A 20,903-nucleotide genomic window follows, 5' to 3' on the forward strand; every position below is an offset into this window, starting at 1 on the left:
TGATTTACCTTTATAATGCCATCTAGTATCAATTTTTATTTTTTCATTACTTTTTATTCGATGTAAAGTGTGCGGCCATGAATGAACCGTGTTGGACAACTATTGCAAATTGCATTCTAAAGCACAGATATCCGTCACCGTAACCGAAACTTTCGGATATCCAAAAGAAGAAAATATCCGTAACCGAAACCGGTATAATATTATTATTCCCATATCCGTAACCGTATCCATAACCGAAACTACATATCCATAACATCCCTACTTTGGTGTGCATTGTATGATTAGTCATTTTCATTGTTTTATCATAATATTCCGTTAACGTTACGTTAAACGTTTGTTATTGTTTTATAACTACTTGTGTTAATTACATATTATCTATCTACGCGACAATACACAAATTATATGAAATCAAAGTATGAGTAATGTACTCATATTTGGCATTTATTTCATTTCTGTTGGACTTGTAGTAACTTTGGATCGCAAATAAATGCAGGTAAATGCACAAAGCTTATTATTTACTGACTTCAAAGGTCATAAGGATAAATAGGGTTAATTATCAACATTCTTAATAATATTGTTAAGATTTCAATTTTATAACATCAATATTAACGTAAGCATACTTTTAAAATCGAATTTAAAACTAAAATTACAGAACTTCTTATGTCAAATATGCTTATATTTTCATATCAATCCAGTAAAAAGTTTCTTTTTTTATTTTAATCCGATATTTATAAAATGATATAAGAAAACATAATAGTGTGTGCAGTGACATTAGAAACTTCCTATTAAAATCTCCACAATTAAATCCCAAGTAAAATGTTGCCTACACCTATATAACAATAACTGTCAACAAATAATCTAAGAACTCATCTTAAATAGTTATTATTATACACAAAGCTAAAATCTATAATTATTGAGAGCGCTTACTAATAAAATGTAAAAGTCGGATGAACTAAGTCAACTCAATGCGCGCATTATTTTGTGAAATCAATCGAAATCTAAAATATCAGACATTGATAACAACTTTTCTTTGTGCCATATCAGATCAAGACAAGAAAAAAAACAATATTGTGCTTTTTAGTCTTCATAAAAGGACCTGCAAGGAAAACTGGATTTAAAACAGCTTTTACTAAAAACTTTAGTTGCAGTCCACTTGATCTGTGCCAAACTGAATTGAATATAAACAGTGTGACATTAGAGTTGATATTTGTTTAGTAAACAGACGATGTCACCGACACCTAAAGAATGCTTAAATTAAAATAACTTTCCGGAGATAAAACAATTGATTTATATAATTACAACGATTAATGCCACGGAGGGTAGATTGAACTATGGTTTAGTGATCTGTGGGCATTGGCCACAGCAAAAGAAATTATCAAGACTTACATTCTGAAACAACGCTCATAATAAAAAATGAACTAATCACAGTTGGGCTCAGTTTCAGAATGCAAGCCTAAAAATATTTGTCACTTGAAAGTCTGACGTTAACCGAAATAATATATACAGGTTATTTGGAAAGTTACAATCATTATTATGAACAAGATATTATACTACGATATTGACTTTCATGACAGTTTCAAAAAGCATCTTCTGTCTTCCTGCGTTGTCGCTTCCGTATCTTCGGATCAATCTACCATTGAAAGAAAGAAAAGAAAGAATAATACTTTTGCCTGTGACAGACTACTTTACACCTAAACTGTCACCTTTTTACCTTCTCCAAATAAATTAAAATTTAATTTTACCTTTCCCCCGGAATCAACTCAATATCACTAATTGATTGATAGTCCCATTGCCTATGATTTGAATAATACAGTACCAAAATATTGACTTCAGTAACTGTGACATTTGGAGGTAAGTACCATTTTTTACACACTGTATAGTTGTACCAAAAGTTATCTTGACCCAATCGCTCGTAATAATGACTTTACTAAATCCATGGCAACCCTTAAACATCCTGTATAAATGTTCAACAACGTCCTAAAACAATATACAATAACTACAGATAATACCTCTTCAAGAACACCTTGTATTTTCACAGCTTAGACGACATCTTGGTGATGGCCTGCCTCCACCATTTCGCGCGGCCGATGGTACCGGGCGCGTTGAATAGGGCATGCTCAATGTTTTGGTATAGCTGGAAAAATTATAATATTATTTTAATATGTATAGAAAAAGTATTGTACTTTAGTTTTGAAACTTATTTCACGTCAGTAAAGTTCAAAATGTAATGCTAAAGATATAGCCACCACTAAGGTACAGTGCAGGTTGTAATTCATTAAATTCGACTTTTGGGAGTTTAATATACATTTTACACACTGCCTACCCCTTTCAGGTACGACAATATGAAAAGACTATAACAACAATATAAATGAAAGGGCATAAGGATTTGTTGAACTTTTGATCGGCTAAATATGAGTCACAATCACAACTATTAGCAGTTTTAACTTAACGAATATTAAAATTATACTTACATTTCCATCGCTCTTCCCGAGCACGGAATTCAGCACGAAATCCGTCGGCGCAAGCGCATCCACTACGCTAACAACTTCTCCTTTGACATCTGAACATAATTCCAAGATGGCCGCCCGTATCAACCTCGTAGGGGCTTCCCCGCTCGCGTAACCCCCTTGGTACATCTCTACCAAATGTTTATCTAGCGACCACAGCCCGTATAAGTAAAACAGCTTATACATCACTGGCTGTAGCTCTTTCTCTTTCTTCTCTATGGATTCCAGAGAGAAGATGATAGATAGGTACTCCGCGTACACTCGCGTCAGACACTTCCAACGGTACACTTGTGATTTGGTCCTGGCTTGGAACTTGGATAGGCCGCTAGCTATTTCAGACTCGTATTTTTCATGTGTCTCTTTGAGCAGCCAGCATATCAGCCATTTGTATGTGTTTATTATGACTGAAAAAAATAGAAAAAAGTTTGAATAAAAATGCACTATTTTTTTCGATGCAAGAAGACATGTTTTTAAATTAGCAATTAAAGTTAGCCTAGATGGAAGGCGCATAGGCGCCTGCTTAGAGTTGTCCTGTGGTAATCAAGGTGGGTCCGCACAGCGGATAAACTGAGCATAGGTGGAACTCGGGTTAAAGTTCGCTACACCGGCAACTCCCCTATGCTCAGAAAGAAGGACACTGGTGGATTTTTAGTTGGTAGGCCCCTCCCATCTGGAGGGGAGAGCCCCACATAACCCGTCGCCTGACCACAGCGGCGGGTATGCAGCTCAATGCATTTTTACCACCTAAAAAAAAAAGATGTAGACCACCGACTTTTAGTCGGCCGATAGTTGGGTCGGGCTGTTCATCAGTATAGAGATGTGAGAAAGTGCGCACATTACACCGATTAGACCGAACGAATTTCAGTAACTGTTCATATCCACTGTCTGATACTGAATTTGAAGGTTGAAACTAGATGGCGCTATATCAGATACCCAAGTATATTATAATTATTATTATTTCTTCCAACTCACATTCAGTAGTCTTCAGCTGGCTCGTCTCCGTCCACATAAACGTACTCTGCATTATCCTCCTATAGTCTGCTAAGAACGTGACTGTCCCTATCGGGGAGTCGACCGCTGAACCAGCCAGCGCCGCCTCGTACTGACGAAGCAACCAGTTGCCGGTCTGCTGAGATAGCACGTTGTTGTCTCCCTCGTACGTCACTGTCGGCTCGTGGTTGCTTCTGATGTCGCCTAGGTTTGCGCACTGAGGGTAGAGAGATATTTTTATAAAATTAAACTTTTAACACTATAGAAACTTCAGTAATATATCATTATTTGTTTTTGTGTATGTATGTCATCATCATCATCTCAGCCATAGGACGTCCACTGCTGAACATAGGCCTCCCCCAATGCTTTCCATGCTGCCCGGTTGGTAGCGGCCTGCGTCCAGCGCCTTCCTGCTACCTTTATGATGTAGTCGGTCCACCTTATGGGTGGATATCCCACGCTGCGTTTTCCGGTACGCGGCCTCCACTCCAGAACATTGCTGCCCCATCGGCCGCAATGTTCTGCGTACTATGTGCCCTGCCCATTGCCACTTCAGCTTGCTAATCCGTCGGGCTATGTCAGCGACTTTAGTTCGTTTAAGTATGTATATTTCTTTGGTCGATTTTAGCGCGAGAGGTGTCGTTAGATTCGTCTTAATCGTGAGTGATACTGGCTATATTGAAATTGGAAAAATCAAAATGGCGGATTTCAAGCGCCATGTCTTAAAAAATAATATTTTTTTCTCAAAACCTATCAAAATAAAGGGCTTTTTAAGTAGCTTACAAAAATTCATGTTATTTATCTAAAATGATTATTGAAAAAACAAAAAACCCAACTGCGTAAAAATGAACTGAAATACATATCAACAAAAGAATAGTCATTGATGCCTCCGACTGCATTTGTGAACACTAAGTTGACTTGTTTTAATCTTTTTAGTAAATTTTTACGTAGTTGGGATTTTTGTTTTTTCAATAATTAATCACGAAGTTCAAGTGAAATAACCCTTGTGATTCATTTACATAACCATATTGTTAGTATTTTCTGTAGCTAAACGGAAGCCAAGAAAACAATGTGACATACAATATCGACAAATCACGTGAGCAGGTGGCTCACGTGCCATATACCGACATGTCAACACAAAACATGGAGTCTTGGTTAACTGTTCTTACAGCAGAACTGACTGAGTATCGGCATAGAGTAGACCGTAACCCGATACGGCGGACCGGAGGTCCTCTTATACCAGGGCCGCAAAGAAAAAAGTTCTATAACAGGGGTGGCAAACTAGTCATCGCGACTATTAGTCCAGTCCAGTCGATCGTGGCAAGGCAAAAAATACTACATGATTGTGTACTAAACTATGCTGTTTCATTTAAGATTTCAAGAAGTATGTAAGTGGTAGATCGCCCCGGGTTTCGTTAGTAAACAGTAGATCATATGTTTAATCAAGTTGGCTACCCTAGCTCTCATCCTGTAAAATATCGAGACGGTAAAAATAATCATCAATCATTCCACCAGCTCGCACTAAGTGTCTCGATTATTCATTTATAATGCGAACAGCTAGGGACTGGAATTCGCTGCCTGCTGCTGTCTTTCCCGAAGACTATAATCCGGGTCTTTTAAAGTGAGTGAACAGGCACTTACAGGGCAGATATGTACCATCCTAGACTGCATCCCACTTAACACCAGGTGCGATTGTGGTGAAATACCTGTTATGCATAAAAAAAGTATTAAAAATAGTATTGATGTGCAAATGGTTACCTTCAGGAAGCCGTGTCCACCGCACGCCTCGCGGCACTGCTGTGCGGCGTCCAGCACCGTCCACGTCAGCAGCGGCTTGCTGCAAGACACCATCGCGTGGATCTCGCTTACTGCTTCGCTCTGCAAAGAAAATCATCGTATATTTCAATGGTCCTATTGTTTCTGATCAGGATGTAGTAACGATAATCTGGTCAGGTGGGGATTCTTGGATGGCTTAAACATGGAGTGCAGGTGCGGTTTTATTCCCCAGTCGATGAAGCACCCGATGTCGTGCCCTGAGTGCCCGAGCAACTGCATTCAGGAGGATTTGATGAGTGCTGCTGACAACGCCACTCTTGTGGCGGAGTTTTGGACTGACACTGTGTAGGTTTGTTGTCGACACGAAAAAAAGAAGAAGAAAGAAGTAGCTTTAAGGCCAGTTGTTACAACTCAAACGATCGAAAAAAGACCAGTGAGGCTAAACCGTATTCACAAATATTACTATGAGGTCTTACAGTGCGCGTGAACGCACAGAGTCACACACGAACCTCACAGAGCTCTATTCAACGCTGTGCGTTCGATTTGCTGCTTTACTTCGTTTGTAAATACGGGCGCGCGTAAAATACGCGTCACAATATAATATTATCGAAGCATTTTATCGATTTTAGACGATAAGCACAGACATCTGTAGGCGTATAATGCGCGCAGCGATAAGCGGTTATCACGCCATTTTATCGATTTCACGCGATAAGCCCATACATTTGTCGTCACTAGCCCGGCTGATGTTTAAAATCATCGATTAGATTTTATCGTGGTGTGCATCGTAGTCATCACGCAGCAGGTAGAAAGGCATCACGGCGCATCGTGCTGATTCAAAGCTACAATTTAAGAAAAATCAACCGCTTTCTAAGAGTGAAAAAAAACGTGGGTCCATGTGTATGGTGGGAGCGTTTGGTCGAAAATAGCTCGTAGCTAGTAAGGCGTCCTTTTAGCGGTAAGTGCTATCACTGCTAAAAAAAAGTATAGGAAAACGTCACTTTTGCCATGGCGATCGTCATTTTGCTAACATTTCTAACAAGCGCTATTTTCGGCCAAACGCCCCCTTTGATGATGATGATGATGATGAAGCGTCCACTCACCAGGTTATCGACCCTGACGCCCGAGTGGGACTTCTCCACGAAGCCGAGGTACACGCGCGTGAAGCTCTCGATGTAGACTCGGAACACCACCGCCGCCGCCACGTAGCCGAATAGGCGCCATTGCTGGAAACATAAGCCGATTTAGCTTCGAGAAACTTCGCAAAGACAACATCTATACTAATATTGTAAAGCTGAAGAGTTTTTTTGTTTGCTTGAACGCGCTAATCTCAAGAACTATTGCTCCGATTTGAAAAAAACTTTTTGTGTTGGATAGCCCATTTATCGAGGAAGGCTTAAGCTATGCTCGACGCAAAGACTCGTGGCAGGCGATGTCATAATAAATAACTGCATATCACGTTTTCTCTCGCACTCACACTGCTTATGGGTGACGTCACACAGGCAGGGATAGCGTTGTAGTATATAATACGTAGTAATTAATAAAATATTGGCGAGTGTGCATCTGTGCATATCGCATAATCATCATCATCGCATAAATATTTATAACTTTGTACATTTTAAAGCATGTAAACCTTTGAAAAAGAGGCTGACAATAGTGACTGAGTTTCTTGCGCTGCTTCTTCTCAGCACTGGCCCATTTATTGTCCTGAAGCAGTGGTAGGGTTAATACCGGGACGTGTAAAAGTGCTTTTTTTAAGCCTATTTACAGAAATAAATGAGTTTTAATGAGTTTTTGATGTGTTTCAAAAATTACTTATGGCCTCGCCTGCCACGCGTAGAGTATAATAACATCACCCTACAGCCAATAGGGGCGGAGCATATAGTTTTAAAAAATATAAACGAAAAGGCGTTACTGATTTATATCAATTTTACAGGAGCGACGTTTAAAGATAATTTGAAGTATGGAAAAATTCATTTTGGGCCCTTTTTACTTGTCAATACTGGCTTCATGAAAAATAATTCAGTTAAGATCTTTTGTGAGGTCATAAAATGCATGTTTTTTAATAACACGTTGTTTAATTCAATATCGCCATTTTGTTAGATGCGCCTTTTCGTGATTCGACCCACGAAATGTATTCACGAGAACCTCTATGACACATGAAATAAACACTTTGGTAAACATCTTATTTACTTGTAACAGGACCGACTGCAACAAGAATGTCGTGTGCAAAACAATGTTCTCGACTTCACAACATCATTCGACACTGTAGATATCAACTAGCATGCATTTGCAAGATGGTACAAAAAATAATTTATTTTAAAACAGTTTATAAAGAGCACTTAATGCTACCATTGCTTCGGGAAAATAATGCTGAGAAGAAGCAGCACAAGGAACTCGGCTCTAGTAATAAAGATTTTTCTTAGTAACACTTCAAAAAGCCCATGTTTAGGCAATAATAATATAACTTTTTATTGCCTACATACTAAATAACACAAGTAAACACGATTTTTGAGTCTGAGTTCTGTAGTGCTGATTTTGATTAATTTTGTCTAACTAAACTAGGAAAAAATACTTTTATCTAATAAAGTTTGCTTTTGTAGCAACTAGAACGAAATTTCAAATTTTAGGAAAATCTAATAATTCTAATTCAATTGAATGCGAAAGCAAGAGATCGAACTTTAATTTATGTGTTAATCACTTTTATTTACAAAGAACAATAAAGATAAACGTCAAAATACTTAAAATGAAACAGAAAGAAGCTTTAAAAATGAAGATTTTTTGTTTTTCTTCTGTTTATGTAGGAACTTTCACGTATTAGACTCCAAATGTAGTCACCCATCATGTTTTCATTATATTGTCCTTGATAACGCTGTTTAAAATTCATCACATCTTGGTGAAACCGTTCTCCTTGCTCTTCTGAATATGCCCCTAAGTTATCTTTAAGCTCTTTTAAGTGAGCATCTAGCATTATGTACTTTAAGGGACATTCTGCAACCCATGAGTTTGAAAATACTTATTAAGCATATTAGAAATTAGATATTTATAGTTTGCAGCTTTTTTATTGCCAAGAAATCCATGGATTACTGCTTTAAGACTGAGCCACGATTGTTTTTCGTGGGTTTTCAGTAACTCTGGGAATTCCTCACTGGCCAATATTTTTTTAATTTCTGGACCGACGAAAGTACTAGCTTTAACTTTTTCATTGTAAAATGCACAAAAGCAAACTTTATTTGCTATGCATAGAGCCTCTGGGTACTTTTAGATGCAGACAGTCAGAAAATATCAGTTAAATAACAAACTCAAAAAAAAAAGTTTTTTTTTATTTGTATTATAATACAAATAATAAACCTTAAAAAAATATTGGAGGCAAAAGGCAGACATGGGCAGTGGACGTGTTAAGTTGTAAAATGTATAAAGGACAATGACCAAAAATGTATGGAGTGTGGTCCAAATGTCCACCACTAACGAAACCTATGTAGTAAAATAGTCTACTAAATACTGATTCATTATAACTAAACAGCAATCAAAAATATGCTGTCAGTAAAAAGTTATGACTGAAAGAAAAGTCTGTTTTTTACCTTTTCATCCGAAAAATGTTCTTGATATCATTCTATCCATTGCACATTTTGGACTAATCTACGCATGTTATGTCATGTCGCATATGGCGCGGGGCTATAGACGAATTTTATTAAATATTATACTAGCTGTGCCTACGACTTTGTACGCGTGAAAATAGTTTGAATAATATTTCCCATTTTTACATCATTTGTCTTTACTGCTCCGCCCCTATTGGTTGTAGGGTGATGTTATTTATCCTAAAACCATCCTTGATAAATGGGCTATCTAGAACAAAAATAATTTTTCAAATCGGACCAGTAGTTCCTGAGATTAGCGCGTAAACTACTACAATTTTTCAAACAGTCATAACTTTTTACTGACAGCTTATTTTTTTTTCGTCCCATACTGAAAGTTAATCTCTATTTAATAGACTATAAGCCAATATAGGTCTCATTAGTGGTGGACATTTGGACCACTTTTGGTCATTGTCCTTTATGACGCATATATGACGTGTAATATTTTTTACAATATTCTTGAAATTAAAAAAAGAGGGGGAATATCGTGCCTACTTTGTACTCAGTTAATTATAAAATATGATTGCATCATTCTTTATGCACTCATCACACCATGTATGTACCAAATATTGAGGACAGATTAATCATGTACCTAATAACTTTTCTTTGTCTTTTGCACTCGGCACCAATCCCTAAATTTGTAATATTCTATCATAATAACTAGTCTTCGTTTTATATTCAATTAATTATTACTTCACTCTTTGTACCACTGTTACACGAACAACATCAAATATACAGGGTGGAATATTGTAATGCCACCTGGAGGGAAAGTACTCTTAATACTTTAGATAGAAAATTTTACTGAAAGAAAACATTCCTTTATTTTTGAAAAGAAAGAGAACTGCATTCGAAAATTTTCGAAAAATTTTCGAAAATTCACTACCATACCATACGATTTTCTGTAACATAATTAAAATAATTTAAGATTTCATGGTTTTCCTTTCATTTGATTTATCAAGATTGTTAGGGAGATTTCATCCTTATACTTAACCCTAACGATCGATGTAATAAAAATACAGGGTGTCATTTTTAACAGGTTTTAATTGGTTCGATTCCCGGGTGTGGCAGGCAAATTTTTGATAATCTTTGAATGCAGTTCTATTTCTTTTCAAAAATAAAGGAATGTTTTCTTTGAGAAAAAAATTCTATCTACAATATTAAGAGTACTTTCCCTCCAGGTGGCATTACAAAATTCCACCCTGTATTCATCAACTATTGTCTCCTACGAAGAAGCTCTATCTACAACAACCAAAGTATCCAACTCTTCACACTATCTATTATTTTTTTTAGTTTATGTTATACAAGTAGCCATGTAAGTTGTGTTTGGCGAAATACACCTATGTGACAAAGTTAACAAACTGCATAAACAAGTTTCTTATAAAGGTCTTTGACGTACGCGACCCCAGTTAAATAAAACGTAAATCTTAAGCCGGTGGTTATTACTTTTTAAGAGTTTGTTGTTTGCTAACTACTAGGTAATATAAATGTTGACGACCTAACCTAGCAGTCAATAACAACATTTTTTATAACCAGCTCAGTAGGTATTACTGTACAGTTGACAACACACAGCTTTGTAACAAAAACGAAAAGCCATAAGGTGCCTTGATGTCTTGTCGATTGTCCTACTTGTGCACGCACACACAATCTGATTTTGAATAATGTCCTTAGTGTGAAATCAACACTCAGGAAATTGCCTTTTATATGTCTTACTATACATTTTATTATAATACTAGCGTAAAAATCACAGCTCCACCCGTCACTGTTACAAGGCACCGTTCCGGACTTATTTTACAGCTCATTTACTGCAATTGCATAAAACCCTGTCAGTAAAAATACTTGCACGAAAAATAACGGCTTCGCCCGTCACTGTTACCCGGCACATTTCCGAATTTTTTTTTAATCCACAACGAGGAAGCTCTTGGTCTGTATCTCACCTGATGGTAAGTGATGATCAGGCCAAAGGTGGTAGTGAGCTTCACTCGGAATCCTCAACCACAGAGGAACTGGCTATCTTACCTCTAACTGCCGGAACACAACAAGGCTGTTAACATTATTGTTATGGCGACAGACTTAGGTAAGATGATGGTAGCTAGCCAGGCAGACTTGGAACAAGCCCTACCACCAACCAAACCGAACAGAAAATTCTGCCCCCACTGGGAATCGAACCCGGGACCTCTGCGTCTGAAGCAGGTGGTCTAACCACTAGACCACAGAGGCGGTTATGTCTTACAGTCATGGGGGGCCGGGGTGGCACGGCCACGATCAGGGGCCAGGCCCTCCTGAAAAAGAACCCTAGATACTTTGCCAATGCTTTCATTTAACCTGACAACCTAACAAAAAAAATACTAGCTTAAAAATCACAGCTCCGCCCGTCACTGTTACCAGTCACAGTTCCAGACTACAAGTGGCCAACTGACATGTAACTCGTACTCGATCAGCGGTATCTCGGCGTCCTTCCCGCCGAACTGTTTGCGGGACGCCGCGTAACGAATCGCAATGGCGACCGCGCTCGATATCGAGTGACAGCTCTCTTGCATTATGCCGACGCGACCTGTGGACAAGAATTTGGAAAATTAGAAAACGGGTGTTGACATGCAATCCTTATGGTGCGTCCAGACTGGGCGAACGGGCTCGCGCGGCAAAATCAACATCCTGCTCACTCAAGAGCAGAGTGAGCAGGATGACCAGCGTGCCGCGCGAGCACGTTCGCCCAGTGTGGACGCACCATTATAATAATATTCTAAAATGAGAGGAGACTTTGTAAGGATGTTAGTTACTCTTTCACGCTTAAGACACTTTGGACCGGTTAAGACCCAGAGAAAAACGTTGGATAGGTAGTTTATATCCCAATTTTTGAAGGGGGGGCACGCACAGGATAGACTGTGTGACAACGTACGCCTCACTTCCGTTCCCGTAGGCTGAGTTGCACCACCGAACTTTAACCGTATCTATAATGATAACCGGTGTTTTTTGTATGGACTGCCAGATTTTTGACGTCTGTTATAGTTTAAGTAAGATCGTGCAACCCAGCCTTAGCATTGCACACGTTTCAGGAGTAAAAAAAATGCATATTTTTCTTATGTTTAAAGTTTTTTTTAAACTGAAAACATTAATAATTCAAATGTTTAAAATACAAAGACTTACAGCAAGATATTAACATAGGTAGGTAGTTTATTTTGCAAACGATAATAGTAAACATGTTTGCCAGTAATAAAAAAACTACTGATTGGGATGATGACTGGGTAATAAAATCGAAATTCTATTTAGTCCGTCAGACAGATAATTAAGAAATATTGGAGACGTATTTTTTTTTAATGATCGAATAATTACAGTGTTATATTGAGTTGAGAGTGACGTCACTTTTGAGTAAAAAATCTAAATAGGCGTGACGTAACGCCCTATTTCAACTCGATGTAGCACTGCTATTATTTAATTATGAAAGGAAATTAAAAATACGAGTGTAATTTAATCTGTCGTGACAGACAAATAATTGAAATTTTGTCATCTAGCCTTTTGTCGCCGTCAACACGTCTAATATCACAATAATAGTATTGTGTTAATGTTACAGGAAATGTATGAATTCTAGGAATTGTATACAACCTCTATACAGGGTGTTAGGTAAATGGGTATATGAGCCGACACTAGCCCATGTTAACATGGTCATATAAATGGTATGGTGAAGTCAGAAAATTGATATCTTCATTTTAATTATTTTAATTTACATACAAATCGGATTTTATAAAATTTATTTTGTATGAAAATTAAAAAAATTAAAATGATGATATCAAATTTCTGACTTCACCATACCATTTATATGACCATGTTAACATGGGCTAGTGTCTGCTCATATACCCATTTACCTAACACCCTGTATAAGGTGTTATTTTTTGTACTGATCATACTTTACCAACGCATCTAATAAAATCATACAAATACAACCCAAGTGTTTTTAAAAAAAAATTCAGGCTAGTTTTCGAGTAAAACGACAAAGAATGTTTCGAAAAAAATAAAAAATAAATCATCCTTTGAGCGTGGTGAGTATTCGTTTGTACCTCAGATCATAGAAGGGAATAGATGTGAAACGGGGGCGTGGCGCGTGTCTCCGCGATATGCCCAGAAACGAACATCGGCCGCGTAGCTAGGTTAGTCGCGATTCAGTCGTACTAAGGAAATGTTCTCCGATATTTTGGATAATGCGTCGTTACGTGCAATAAAACAAGTGAAACGAAGAACTACAGGAACAATGGAGTCATTTACTACATGTAAGTATTGCAAATCCATTGGTATTTTGGTTATACAGGGTGTCCCGTAATGTAACGTCAAGCCGGAACTGGGTGTTGAGGCAAGTTATGCTGGTTATCAGAAAAATATAAAAAAAAATCTATGTGGCATATTTTCAAAATAATGGGCATTTAAAAAAAAACAAAAATTTCTACTCCAGGTGACGGTCTTTTTACTCGTGTTGCCACAAATCTTCACTTTTTCCAAATTTTTTTTTTGTTATGTAACCCTGAATAATGGTTCTCTAAATTGTTATCAAAATTACAAAACCAGCTGCTCCAACTTGGATGAAAAAAATACATTATTCCCAAAAAATTTTTCAAAATAAAAATTTTGCCTAGTTTAAACTGACTGTACTGAAAAAAAATTGTACTACGCGAGTGTGGCAAGTGACGTCATAATTTGGCGCATTTAGTAAGGATTCCAAAATGGTAAAACACTTGGTAAATTCTTGCTGTAATTGTCGACAATTTTTGGTTTTTTGGAAATAATCCCGTTTTTAACTTTATCTACCTTGGTTAAAAAATATTATTCTAATGTGCCCAAAATTCAAGTTTCTGGCTTAAATGAGGTGAAGAAGCCATTTTAAAAGGTATGAGCGGGACGGAGAGGGCCATCTTACCAAGCAGGGATGTTATGGATATCCGTAACCGTAACCGAAACTATCGGATATCCGAAATAAAAAAATATCCATAACCGTAACCGAAACTGATTCAAAAGTTACGGATAGTTTCGGATAAAGGCGGAGTCTAAGGGTACAATTATTCCAAACTGCAAAACTCTATGAAATCTGCAGTATACACGCCGCAGCAGCAATGCCGCGCTGCCGATTTCATAGAGTTTTGCAGTTTGCGGTCTGCGGCCCGTCTTGGAATTGTACCTTAAATCTTAATATTTGTTACCAACTTGTCTGGCATTCCCTGGCACCATCTAATATGCCAGCCTGTTTAACCTTTATCATCGTCTTAGTTGGTACATAAAGTAGCTATGTGGGTCACGCAGCATCTTGCTATTTGAATTATACCTACATTTTTGAAATTCTAATAATTCCGTAACCGAAATTATCCGAAACTTTCGGATAATCTGAAATGATTTCATATCCGTGACCGTAACCGAAACCGGTATAATATTATTCTAATATCCGTAACCGTATCCATAACCGAAACTTCATATCCTTATTATCCCTGTTACCAAGTACAAGTGCAGGCAGAGCAGGTAGTAAAGGCGCGCGCGCACGGGTGACTTTTGTCACAGTATGTCAACTACTAATTACTGTCATGGTGACAAAAGTTTCTGTGACTGACTGTACGGTAGTCAGTCACAGAAACTTGAATTTTGGGCACATTAGAATAATAATTTTTAACCAAGGTAGATAAAGTTAAAAACGGGATTATTTCCAAAAAACCAAAAATTGTCGACAATTACAGCAAGAATTTACCAAGTGTTATACCATTTTGGAATCCTTACTAAATGCGCCAAATTATGACGTCACATGCCACACTTGCGTAGTACTTTTTTTTTTCAGTACAGTCAGTTTAAACTAGACAAAATTTTTATTTTGAAAATTTTTTTGGGAATAATGTATTTTTTTTATCCAAGCTGGAGCAGCTGGTTTTGTAATTTTGATAACAATTTAGAGAAGCATTATTCAGGGTTACATAACAAAAAAAAAAATTTGGAAAAAGTGAAGATTTGTGGCAACACGAGTAAAAAGACCGTCACCTGGAGTAGAAATTTTTGATTTTTTTTAAATGCCCATTATTTTGAAAATATGCCACATAGATTTTTTTTTATATTTTTCTGATAACCAGCATAACTTGCCTCAACACCCAGTTCCGGCTTGACGTTACATTACGGGACACCCTGTAAATAAAAAAAACTTAACATTTTTACGAACGAATTCAGTGCCGTAACAGTTACTGCGATATCGAAATCAGTGGTGATAAAAATTCTAACACACTTGTACATTGACGATTTAGTTAGCAACCACTTTATGTCATGCTTAACTACTGCGCAATGTATTTAATTTCTTCCGATATCCACTGTCGTGTGAAAATACACAGTACGGCCGCATGTGCCGGTCGTAACATAGTGCCGTGCTCGTGTTCTAATGCGGTTTCCTATTATCGATAAATAAAAGTAAATTATAATTTTCTATTTTGTAATTTTAAATAAAAATGATGTGTTACTTGCGATTATAAGATTTTACAAAAAAAATAATAACAGTAGAAGTAATTAGTAACTGTCAACTATGTAATTACTGTAAGAGCTAGTTGAAAGCCTAATATAGGCATTATTTTTGATAAACATATGCGGTACGCAGATCGCCATAATTAAAAAGTAAATGCGTGATAGTAGTTAATAATAACGTATAATAATAAAAAGGTTTTCATACATAAGCATTTTGTGAAACCAGTTTCGAGCCTTGCCCCTAGCGATTTAAAGTATCGATATCTTGTCGACTCCATTTTATCTTTGTTCTCTCACTAGTTTTCAAAGTGTGCGTCACGTCACGCGGCCATTGATTGGCCATAAGGCACGCCTTCTGGCCAATCACAGCACTTTTAAGCCGGTTGCACATGTTGTCGTAAACTCTCAGTCGCTTTGTTTTTACACAGTTGAATGTGTGTGTGGGAGCTGTGGTGGGGGAAATGTGGGGACACTGGTTCTCGTTGTAGTTACGCGCGACTTCATATCTATTCTCTTTCTATGATCTGAGGTTTGTACGCACTATCGTAGTAGCCGGCCGAGGGCAACGACCTGCCACGTGCCGCGCCGCGTGAGTCGGCCATATTGATATCGCTCGCTGCCAGTCGCTCCGCGCCCACAGCCCGCGCCGAGCCGCCGATCGGCATGCGGGAGCGCAACAACATAAATAATCGTCCCAGTCCGTCCAATGCGCCCAAACGTATTGCAGTGTATGTGTGATTTATTACAATGCCGCGCTTGATCAATAACAAAACGCAGGTGAAATTATGTTTCGGGCACACTAACTGGCCGACGAGAAACATTGACGAGTCGAAAACCTTCATTGCTTGTTTGGAGCTGCGCAGCGCTTCAGGGAGCGCAGCCGTATCCTGACTTGACGAGATTCCGTGCGCTTCGAGGACGAAGTTCTGGATTTCAATTTCAATCACCGGCACAGTGCTGGCGGTACCCAGATGCGAGCGCCGCAGACGGCGGCTTTTGCGTAAAAATACGGAATGCCTTATCAAGGAGTTGTTGCCAAAGGGCCACGACCGCGACCTAGTTCTATCGATGGTTATTGCGGAAGTCTACCTAGGTACATACCTACAGTGTGATTTGGACAGATGAGTGCTTGTTTACGCGAAAGGGACTTTTTCCGTAAAAAAGTTAGTGCGCGAATTGTGAATACAACATCCGACGTGGTGTCTAGTGAACAGCAAGCAAGTGTGCAGCCCGAAAGCATTACCTCAATTCGATCGTGGCTAGATTAGACAGTGCAAGACAGTGTTTACATTCAACAAAGGCTTGACGTTCAAAATGTATTGTGATTAGTGTAATAATAACCTAGGAACTTTAAATAACAACATTCAAAATAGGTAAATGTGTGAATAAGTAAAATCAATGAATCTAAAGTGTGATGGCAAATCATAATTTAGGAATTAAAACCAGGAAAATTGATCAGTGAGTTTTATTTACAGGTCTATTCATATTCAATATTAGGGTGCATTTCCACTGAAGCGAAGCGAAGTAGTAATAGGTATGTACCTATCAATTTTTTATTACGTCTCTAAATAAATTGCGTAGGCATTACGAAACCGTAGATATTGAATTCCAATTTCTATCCTTTTTTAAATTTCTAGTTTAACGCGGATGATTCGCCTCGGTTCGTTGGAAAAGTCCCCCGCTATTACACTAATGAAAATACACTTATTTACCTACTTATGTAGCTAGATTTTGTTTCTCCCAGCGCGTAGTACCTATTAACATGACGTAACATCGTACATACGAGTGATAATTTTTGGTAACGTAGGTTTAGTGTAATCTAACCTTTATGTGTGTGAACGTTGAATGAATGCGCGCGGCCATTGTTCGTACTCATATGAATGAAATGAGTAAAGAAAGAGAGAGAGGCAGTGAGTGAAGACAGGATGGTTGTAAAAATAATATCTTTTTTTTGTTAGGAAAAGTAAAAACAAAAACTAGCCTGAATTTTTTTTTTAAAACACTTGGGTTGTATTTGTATGATTTTATTAGATGCGTTGGTAAAGTATGATCAGTACAAAAAATAACACCTTATATACAAATCTCTGAATCAATATTTTATACATTTCCTAAATAGCTTCGGAATTGTATAAATTTCCTGGGAAATGTGTCTAATAGTTACATCACACATTTCCGAGTGATTTTAGGAATTCTATACAATTGCTAGGAATGTTATAGTCCAGTCAAATTAGACATGAACCCTGCAATAATTCGCATACAGCTGAAAATTGGTACGAATGTTCGGAGCACCATTATGAATTAACTGTGAAAAGTCCCCATCGATCCGACGTGTGCTAAAAAAAAAATTCAAGGTCAAACTTAAAAAATACGGGTTTTTGAGATTTTCAGCCAAACGGTAAGTTTTATCACAAAAATATGTATGACAAGGTTTAAGACCATACAATTATCTATCAAAATTGTCTATACACTTTCTCCTAAGAGTCAGCGTTTCTGAGATTCGATGATCCGAAAAGTCAAAAAAGTGTTTTCTTCATAACGGTCTTACACATAAATCCAATGTGATATCGCCTCGTGCCACGACTCAGCATTGTATCATGATGTGTTGTCGACGTCGAATATAAAATAATCAACCTCAATGTCGTCTTTCATCTTTAATTATCGAAAAATGGGTGCAACTTTGACGAAGGACTGCACCGTAAGTTTCTAAGATACGAAGTTTTCGTGTCTATTATGTTTAAGAGCTCTTATATGCACACGTCACTACTCTACTTGTACCTCTATGGTCACTCTTTTAGCCCGACCAAGTTAGACAGTCCAGGTTATAATAATTCACATAGAGCTGAAAATTTGTATGAATGTTAAGAACACCATCCTAAATGAAATGTCAAAAGTCCCCGACGATCCGTCATTTAAAAAAAAAGTTTTCGAAGTCCCAAGTTTTTTGCATTTTTTGGCCAAGTAGTAAATTTATCATAAAAATAGATAAGAAAAACTAGTAGATCATAAAATTATCTATTAAAATTGTCTTCACCTCTTTTTCCTAAGAGTCACCGATTATGAGGTAGAACGATTCAAAAAGTTAGTTTTGATGTTCTCGTTATATGCACATGTTTCCACAACACCTATGAGGGTTATTTGGCGTATTTTTTTTACCAGGTTTCCCCAGTAGGCCTTTTTCAAGATGTATTTGTTATCCTGTTCAATTCAAAACTATTTTAATAGAGTTGAAGTTGTGGACTTTTGGAGTAGTTAACAGAATGCGAATTCTCCAACTTTTTGCGTCGTTACCACATAAACGGTGACTCTTAGGAAAAAGGGGCAAAGACAATTTTAATAGATAATTTTATGATCTACTACTATTTCTTATCTTTTCTTATGATAAGTTTACTGTTTGGCGGAAAAATGCAAAAAACTTGGACTTCGTAAATTTTTTTTTCAAATGACGGATCGCTGGGGACTTTTGACATTTCATTAAGGATGGTGTTCTCAACAATCACACAAATTTTCAGCTCTATGCGAATTATTATAACCTGGATTTTCTGACTTGACCGGGCTAAAAGAGTGACCATAGAGTTACAAGTAGAGTAGTGACGTGTGCATATAAGAGCTCTTAAACATAATAGACACGAAAACTTCGTATCTTATAAACTCACGGTGCAGTCCTTCATCTAAGTTGCAAACATTTTTCGACAATTAAAGATGACAAATGACATTGAGGTTGATTATTTTATATTCGACGTCGACAACACATCATGATACAATGCTGAGTCGTGGCACGAGGCGATATCACATTGGATTTATGTGTAAGACCGTTATGAAGAAAACACTTTTTTGACTCTTCGGATCATCGAATCTCAGAAACGCTGACTCTTAGGAGAAAGTGTATAGACAATTTTGATAGATAATTGTATGGTCTTAAACCTTGTCATACATATTGTTGTGATAAAACTTACCGTTTGGCTTAAAATCTCAAAAACCTGTATTTTTTAAGTTTGACCTCGAATTTTTTTTTTAGCACACGTCGGATCGATGGGGACTTTTCACAGTTAATTCATAATGGTGCTCCGAACATTCGTACCAATTTTCAGCTGTATGCGAATTATTGCAGGGTTCATGTCTAATTTGACTGGACTATTATACAATGACGGATTTCATACATTTCCTGTAACATTAACATAAAATAACCATTGTTGTTTATTATTTAAAAAATACCAACAACCTCGCGGGACTAAGCTGACATGTTTATAACATTCGAACTTTCTCGAACTCTAAACAATACTACGTTACTACAAACGGAACGATTTGTTTATGCTGATGGTACATCAGACATTCCTCGATCTAACAATATTTTTAAAGCCCCAAACAACACAATAGCCCTTGTAAACAATTGTTCAATCAAATCAATTGTTTTACAGCGTACAACTGGTACAGTCTGCATCAAATAGTCCGTGATCCACGGTAGCCAAAAAGTTCGCAACACGTCTTTGTTACTTGGAATAAGGTTGTGTTGTCGGTGCAGTCCTGTTGTCTCCCCTGCTTGGCCCCCCTGGGGGAGCCAACAGGATTTCGAAATCCTGTTGGCTCCCCCAGGGGGGCCAACCAGGGGGGACAACAGGACTGCACCGTGTTGTCAATTTTTTGGCCACTTTGGGTGTCGCGAACTACGTGTATAAAGATTCGCCACATGAGAAAGAACAGCATTTTTTTATAATAAAGGTTAGGTAAATTAAATATTTATCCTTAATGTCCCAAAAAAAAATTAATGAAACTTATTTCAGGAAACACTAATGAATAGTACGCTCATTAAGACTCATTTAATTCTTATAATGGCTCGAATATTGCTTTGACCTAAGACATTTGTTGCCACCAGGCGGCGCTAGTGACGCGTTCGTCAAATGTTTATGGCCATTAACGTATGGGCGTCATAAACTGACCTACGATTATGGGTCATGGCTTATAATGTTGAGTGCTAAGGTCCTTTTAATTTGGATATGACACATAGCTATTTTTTATGATCCGCTGATTTTTAGAATGTTATAGCGAGCTGTTATTTTTTGTATGGCCCGGTGTCCATTAGTTCGGATCTTACCGAGAGTCGGATTCGACCTAATGGAAACATCTCTGTGATTTTATTGGTGTTCAGTATTTTTCTCTTCCTACAACATTTTTTATTTAAAAATTTCCTTTGCCTTAGGCTGTTGGAATAATTTTAGATTTTTTTGATCATGTCTCCACAAATTCAGTGTAAGCCTAAAGCGCTAAATGAGCTGAAAAGCTCTAAAGAGAGAGGGTAATAAAGGCTGGGAGAACAAAATTGAGACATCATATTTTTAAGGCGCTTCTTGAAAGGCTTAAGTCCAGCAATGGATTGCCACTGGCTGATATGGCATACATTATGTAGTCCTACTAAATATTAAGGTGAAAGAGTGGTAGAGAGAGTCCTACTAAATATTAAGGTGAAAGAGTGGTAGAGAGAGTCCTACTAATTAAGGTGAAAGAGTGGTAAGAAGGAAGAGTGTAGGTAAAT

At 37.5% G+C, this 20,903-nt stretch overlaps 1 protein-coding gene across 1 annotated transcript in view; it reads right to left on the reverse strand.

Moving 5' to 3' along the window:
• Window positions 1–20,903, reverse strand: part of LOC135072062 (peroxisomal acyl-coenzyme A oxidase 3) — a 38,174-nt gene continuing 17,271 nt past the window's right edge. The window contains exons 7-12 of the mRNA XM_063966004.1: window positions 11,323–11,456; window positions 6,374–6,496; window positions 5,256–5,375; window positions 3,480–3,714; window positions 2,472–2,911; window positions 1–2,134 (exon numbers count right to left, since the gene is read on the reverse strand). Coding sequence (XP_063822074.1) covers window positions 2,033–2,134; window positions 2,472–2,911; window positions 3,480–3,714; window positions 5,256–5,375; window positions 6,374–6,496; window positions 11,323–11,456 — 1,154 coding nt within the window. The 3' untranslated portion in view covers window positions 1–2,032. The remainder of the gene's footprint in view (window positions 2,135–2,471; window positions 2,912–3,479; window positions 3,715–5,255; window positions 5,376–6,373; window positions 6,497–11,322; window positions 11,457–20,903) is intronic.

This window comes from Ostrinia nubilalis, chromosome 5 (assembly GCF_963855985.1).
Source record: "Ostrinia nubilalis chromosome 5, ilOstNubi1.1, whole genome shotgun sequence".
In the NCBI taxonomy this organism is placed as follows: Eukaryota; Metazoa; Arthropoda; class Insecta; order Lepidoptera; family Crambidae; genus Ostrinia; species Ostrinia nubilalis.